Consider the following 7,227-nt stretch of genomic DNA (forward strand, 5'->3'; position numbering starts at 1 on the left):
TATTTTATGACGCAATAATATATATGTAAATATATCTCTTTATTTATTTATTTCACTAGTTTTTTAAATTAACATTTTTTATAGGCATTTAACATATGATAAATTACAATAATTGGTAATAAAAAAATATTTAAAATAGTTATTATTTACATTTCTTAAACAAGGAAAAAAATGGGTTTGAAAATTTTGATAAATTTTTAATAAGATAAAATTCATAATATTTTGTTTAATTTTGAGATGAGAAAAATTAATTGTGAATTCATAAATTTAAATTAAAAAAAGGTAAAATTATTATTTGATCTATGGAAGAAATTGAGCATTATAATTTACATAATGACAAAATATTTTAATAGATAAAAAATTATAATATATATTGAATTCAAAAATATTTGTGAGTGATATCATAATCTAGTTACGTATACAAAATAAGTGCATAAATTTATAAGAATGAACAAGAAGTAATATAATATATGTTATAATATATTTATTTTAATCATCAAATTACCTATTTAATTTATAGATTTTAAGAATTTATTTGTGATAGTGACATCTTTTTATAAAGTTATTTATTAATAATTTGTTATAGAGAAAATAACTTAGGCTCAAATGAAATTATGATTATTGATTGAAAAATAAAATAGTGAGAAAATTATATCAAATACATTCTAATTTATATAACAAATATAATATTTGATTATGCAAAAAGATTTAAGTATTTATAGTTAATATTATTCCTAACATATATATCTTTTGTGAAATCTATGTAAATTTCTTAAATTTTAATTAATAAACAATACTTCAATGGTTATATTTACAAAATCATAATTGAGAACCACTTTGCAATTTTAGAAAAAGTAAGGGGCATTTTGTTAATTCAGCCTGTAAATTAAGATGGAGTAGCAATTCTCTCCAACTGCCAGAGTAATTGCACGGCAAAATACACAAATCAGAGCCGTGCAGTCGAATTTAAGGCTTTATTTCAAAAGTGTGGAGCTCATCGTAGCCGTTCCGTTTTGGTGCAGTACAGCACGATTGGATAGGATTCGAATCATTTGCGACTAAACCATTAGATTTCTCGCACGTGGATACCTTATTAAACGTAATGAAAAATATCCGAGCCACCATAGCCGTTTGATTTTGATTTTGATTTTGAATCATGACCATCGAATACATTAAATTAAAGAAAAATTGTATATTTCCTAATCTTATTTGGTTTTTTGTAAAAAAAAAAATAAATTTAAATACTTTATAAATAGTTGTTTAATATTTAGAATTCACTATTTTGTTCAATTTTGACGTGTTTGAAAATCACGAGATTTGATCTAATTCTGAATATGTTCTAATTTGTTTGTCATTGTTGCCCAAGTCTTTGCTTATTGTCATTGATCATAGTCATCAACCACTGCAAACCGATTGTCGTCATTGTAAACTTCCACCATCATTTTTGGGCACCAGCCACCAAGGGCGGAACCGGCCTTAATTTTCAAGGGGGGGAGCAAACTTATAAGTAAAAGTATTGAGATTTCGCATATATGCCGGGGGTCCGAGGCAGCGGGGTTCGACCAGATGAAATGATCTATTTTGTTATATACATTTTCTAATTTCATATGCAAAACTTGAAAATAGAAAAAAAAATCGAGAGGCCTGAACCAAATAAAATGATCTAATATACACACAAGTTATAAGAGTTTATTATTCCCCTTAACTAAAGAAAATGAGATTACAAAGTTTCTAACACAAGTTTGTAATTCTTTAAATATGGTACAATTCTAATGATGCAACAGTTTGATGGTATTAGTCATAATGTCATTGAACAGACGACGGTGATATTTGGACAGTGACACCGATCGAATGATATTGATTGAATTATGATGACTAGGTGGCGACAGTCCGGGGACAACGAACGAATGATGATAGCAAGGTGATGACAAGGGATATTAATGTTCGTTGATATAGAACATCAACCATTGCTCTATAGTTATTCATATCTCCAAGCTCTAGCTCTCTTCTAGTATAAGGCTTTCTTTGGGAAAGCTTTCTTCATGTTTCTTAAAGCAGCTTTTTGGTTAAAAAATTAAAAATTTTGTATTAAAAAGCCGCTTTACGAAGCAGTAAGAAATCCGTCCCAAACGAAGCCTAAGTCTATTCATATAGAGAAGGTGCATATACAATAAAAAATAAATAAATAAAACAAAAAAAATGGAGAATATGCCTATTAATATTACTATTAGGTGCACATTTTGATAATTTTAGTTATATATAATACAAATTTTCAACCTAGAAATTTAACTTTATTGTGAAAATATAAATTTGAGGTATTCTCTATTTGAATTTGATTAATTAATTAAATTTAATCTTATTTTAAGCTAAATTATAATAGTTAGAATTAGCTCATAAATAAATTTATTTATTATGAAGAATTTAATTTTGTTGAGTATTTTGAAAAAAAAAAACAAAATTATCTTAATATTTTTAAAAGGGTAAGTTTGTCTTATTAATTCAAATTTGGCTAATTAATACTTCAAACTCAAATGTTATTATTTTTAATAAAATTTTAAATTAATATTTCTTTAAATAATAAATCATAATAAAATTAAAAAAAAAAATTGATATAAAAGGCCTATTCGCACGTGGGCCCTACGTCCCCATCGACCAATAAATTCCTGAATTTCTTCCACACTATCAAACTTTTTTCTCTCACCCCCAATGGCTTCTCTGCAACTCCTTCGGCTGCTTTAATGGCGGAACCCTAAACCCTAGAAACCCTACTCTGCTTCTTCCTTTCTTCATGGCCTCCTCTCTCCTCGTATTATTCGTACTCCTTCTTACCTCTCTGCTCACCGCCGCAGATGATATCAACCTTCTCATATCCTTTAAACGCTCTCTCCCCAACCCTCAAACTCTCCCTACCTGGATCCCTAAAAACAACCCCTGCACGTCCTTCACCGGCGTTTCCTGCACCGCAGGTCGCGTAACTCGCGTGAATCTCGACTCTGTTCCTTTCAACGCCGACTTCCGCGTCGTTTCTTCCACTCTTCTTTTTCTCGACCGCCTTGAATCCTTATCCATTCGCTTCTCCAACCTCTCCGGCAGCATCAGTCGAGCTTCCCGCTGCGGAGGGAAGATTTTTGAGCTTTCCGTTGCCGGAAACAGCCTCACTGGTACGATCGCCGATGTTGCAGCACTGGCTTCGTTGTGCTCTTCACTCAGGACATTGAACCTTTCCGGCAACGCGGTTGCGGGTTCAGGCGAGGGCGAGTTCAGCTTCCCGTTGCTGGAGACACTTGATCTCTCTTTCAACAGGATCTCGTCCATCGGCGACGTTCGAAAAATCTTACTCTCCGGTCCCGGCATCCGCTTTCTTGACCTCTCCTCAAATGCCATCTCCGGTGAGATAGCGAGTGGAGTACTTGACGGTTGTGGGCAGCTTACCGTTCTCAACCTATCGTCGAACCATCTCTCTGGAGCTCTATCTGGTGATCTTGCGTACTGTTCTTCTCTTCAGGCATTTAATCTCTCTGCTAATAATCTCTCAGGTGAGATCCCTGTTGAAACGCTCTCTGAGATCTCTGATCTAAGGATCCTGCAGCTCTCATTCAACAATTTCTCCGGCGGGCTGCCTAAATCTCTCTCTAATCTCACCAAGCTGGAAGTTCTTGATTTCAGTTCCAATGCCTTGTCTGGCTTCATCCCCCTTAGCTTTGGCAGCAGCTTAAGGGAGATTCATCTGCAGAGCAATCTCTTCACAGGCCCCATCCCAGCAACTCTTAGCAACTGCTCGAATCTTGTTTCCATCGACCTCAGCTTTAATTACCTCTCCGGGAAGATCCCTTCCTCCATCGCTACTCTTCCTTTCCTCCGGGATCTTATCATGTGGCAGAACCTCCTTGAAGGTGAGATCCCCACCGATTTCGGCCGCAGCACTGCTCTCGAAAACCTTATCCTCGACAACAATGCTCTCACCGGCTCAATCCCTTCTGGTCTCAGCAACTGCTCCGATCTCAACTGGATCTCTCTCTCCAGTAACCACTTCACCGGCGAGATACCGTCATGGATCGGCCGGCTTGAGAATCTCGCCATCCTTAAGCTTGGAAACAATTCCTTCTCCGGTTCCATTCCACCGGAGCTCGGTGACTGCAAGAGCCTCATATGGTTGGATCTTAACAGTAATCGGTTGAGTGGCACTATCCCATCCACTCTATCAAAGCAATCCGGCAATATAGCGGTTGGATTTGTAACTGGAAAGAGATATGTCTATTTGAAGAATGATGGGAGCAAGGAGTGCCGAGGTGCGGGGAACCTCCTTGAGTTCGCCGGAATCCGGCCAGAACAACTTAGCAGGCTACCAAGTCATCCCTGCAACTTCACCAGAGTGTATGTTGGGAGCACCAGGTACACTTTCAACAAGAAGGGATCCATGATTTTTCTTGATTTGTCTTACAATGATCTTACCGGTGAAATCCCGAGAGAGCTTGGCAGCATGTATTATCTCATGGTATTGAATTTAGGCCACAATATGTTATCAGGACCCATTCCTGATGAATTAGGTAGCTTGCGATATGCTGCTGTGTTTGATCTCTCGCATAATTCTCTGGAGGGTTCCATCCCAGCAAGTTTGGGCCACCTCACTATGCTCTCTGAAATTGATCTATCTAACAATAAGCTCAATGGAACAATTCCTGAATCAGGTCAACTCGTCACATTCCCAAGTTTCAGATATGAGAACAACTCTGGTCTCTGTGGCCTCCCTCTTCTTTCCTGCGAGCGAAACTCCTTGTCAAGTTCAAGTAATCAAGAACAGAAGTCTCACCGGCGGCAAGCGTCCATTGCCGGCAGCGTGTCTTTGGGGCTTCTTTTCTCAGTTTTCTGCATCATAGCCATCATCCTCATTGCAGTAGAGAGCAAAAAGAGAAGCAGATTAGTAAAGGATAATGGAAGCAGCACAAAGGACATCTATATCGACAGCCTTTCGCATTCTTCCACAGCCTGGAAGATGACTACCACGAAGGAAGCCCTGAGTATCAACCTCGCCACCTTCGAAAAACCCCTAAAAAAACTCACTTTTGCTGATCTCCTCGAGGCCACCAATGGCTTCCATGATAACAGCATGATTGGCTCCGGCGGTTTTGGCGATGTCTACAAGGCTCAGCTCAAGGATGGCAGTATCGTCGCCATCAAGAAACTGATACACATTAGCGGACAGGGCGACAGAGAGTTCATGGCAGAGATGGAAACCATTGGAAAGATCAAGCACAGGAACCTGGTTCCCCTCCTGGGTTACTGCAAGGTGGGAGAAGAGCGTCTCCTTGTTTATGAATACATGAAGTATGGAAGCTTGGAAGATGTTCTACATAACCGGAAGAAGACGAACATTAAGCTCGCTTGGCCGGCAAGGAGGAAGATAGCAATAGGTGCAGCAAGAGGCCTTGCATTCCTTCACCATAGCTGCATTCCTCACATCATACACAGGGACATGAAATCCAGCAACGTACTTCTTGACGAGAATCTCGAAGCAAGAGTCTCCGATTTTGGAATGGCGAGATTGATGAGCGCAATGGACACTCATCTCAGTGTATCGACGCTCGCCGGCACCCCGGGTTACGTCCCGCCGGAGTATTACCAGAGCTTCCGGTGCACAACCAAAGGGGATGTTTACAGTTACGGCGTTGTACTGCTCGAGCTCCTCACCGGAAAGCCGCCGACCGACTCTGCCGATTTCGGCGACAATAACAATCTTGTTGGTTGGGCGAAGCAGCACTCAAAGCTCAGGATCAGTGATGTTTTCGATCCCGAGCTTCTAAAAGATGATCCCGGGCTTGAGTTGGAGCTGTTGGAGCATCTTAAGATCGCTTGCGCCTGCTTGGACGATCGACCGATGCGAAGACCGACAATGCTTAGGGTTATGGCTATGTTCAAGGAGATTCAGGCAGGGTCAACGGTAAGCTCCACGGCCTCCGCCGCCGCTTCTTCTCTGGGTGATGGTTTCACAGTGGTTGATATGAGCTTAAAGGAAGGGAAGGAGGAGAAAGATTGAGCAGCAGCAGAGCAAACTAAGGCAATTCTTACAATTCCTTCAACACATTTGGTAAAATCGCATATTTTACTCTTTATTATCTGCAATCACTGTAACATATTTGTAGGAATGCCTGTTTCACAAATCACAAGCTTTTCAGTTCTTTCCATGTACATATCTGCCAACCTTCTTCCCAATATCTAAATTTTCCTTCATGAACTTCTGATTATTTAATCCTCCTTCATGAACACTTAGGACAATTTTATTTTATTATCTTTTTTAGTTAAGACTGAACCACACACATGCAGGTTTGATTCCTTTTTTCATTATTATTATTTTTGCCTAAAGTTGCTTTATCTATTTAACTATTTTCCATTAAAGTTTCTGTCTCTTGCAGTTTGTCTTAATCCAGTTTTTGCAGTAAACAATCAGGTCGCAGAGCTGCTACAAAAGGTAATCATGAATTTAATCAATTGATTGCTTGTCTTAATCCTTTCCAAGAAAGTTTTTTTTTTTCCTTTCTGATTTTATAATTTACATGATTATTACTCATAAGAATGAAATATAATAGTGATATATCTAATATTTAAATTTATATGAGTAGTAAGGATATAATATTAAAATTTTGATTGTTAGATATGTAAATAATACGAAATAAAACGGTAGGTATGTAAATCTTCCAAAAAAAATGAAGGATTATGTTAGTTAGTTGAAGGTCTGTATAATGTCGATATAAAATTTATCGAATAATCATAATATTAATTTTTAATACATTTACTTCTACATAAGATTTATATATATTTTTTATATTTGAGCTTAATTTACATAATTATATGGATAAAATGATTATGTTGATTTAATTTGTGTTTGTAAATTTTGAAATTATTAAAATACAGAGAGAGAGGTTGTATTATTAAAAAAAAAAAAGAAAATAAAAAAAAAGAAGCTATGGGATAGATATGGTTGAGAAACATGCAGAGGACATATGGGCCCAAAGCAGCATTGAAGCAATTTAGGCATCTTTTTGTTACTGTGTAATGTAATGTCCTCTCAAGTGGCCATTCATTGAATTGTTATAAGGAGTCTGTAGTCTTGAGCCCATCATGTGGTGGTGGGCCCCTCCACTGCCCTTTATAGATCATCACAAAATTATTTCATCATCTCCCTCCCCATATAGAATTTTTGTTTGGGATATTATTATATTTATTATTTTT

General features: G+C 37.4%; 1 protein-coding gene across 1 annotated transcript; it reads left to right on the plus strand.

Annotated features, from left to right (window-relative positions):
- Positions 1–2,677: 2,677 nt before the first annotated feature.
- Positions 2,678–6,314, plus strand: LOC110102639 (brassinosteroid LRR receptor kinase BRI1). Its single transcript, XM_020831071.2, has one exon. It carries the CDS (start codon positions 2,789–2,791, stop codon positions 6,032–6,034), a length of 3,246 nt encoding a protein of 1,081 aa, XP_020686730.1. The 5' UTR covers positions 2,678–2,788; the 3' UTR covers positions 6,035–6,314.
- Positions 6,315–7,227: the final 913 nt, after the last annotated feature.

The sequence above is a fragment of the Dendrobium catenatum genome, unplaced genomic scaffold, assembly GCF_001605985.2.
Source record: "Dendrobium catenatum unplaced genomic scaffold, ASM160598v2 fragScaff_scaffold_1608, whole genome shotgun sequence".
In the NCBI taxonomy this organism is placed as follows: domain Eukaryota; kingdom Viridiplantae; phylum Streptophyta; class Magnoliopsida; order Asparagales; family Orchidaceae; genus Dendrobium; species Dendrobium catenatum.

Coding starts and splice junctions, on each gene's coding strand:
- LOC110102639 (XM_020831071.2), top strand. CDS start 2,789: ATGGCCTCCTCTCTCCTCGTATTATTCGTACTCCTTCTTACCTCTCTG.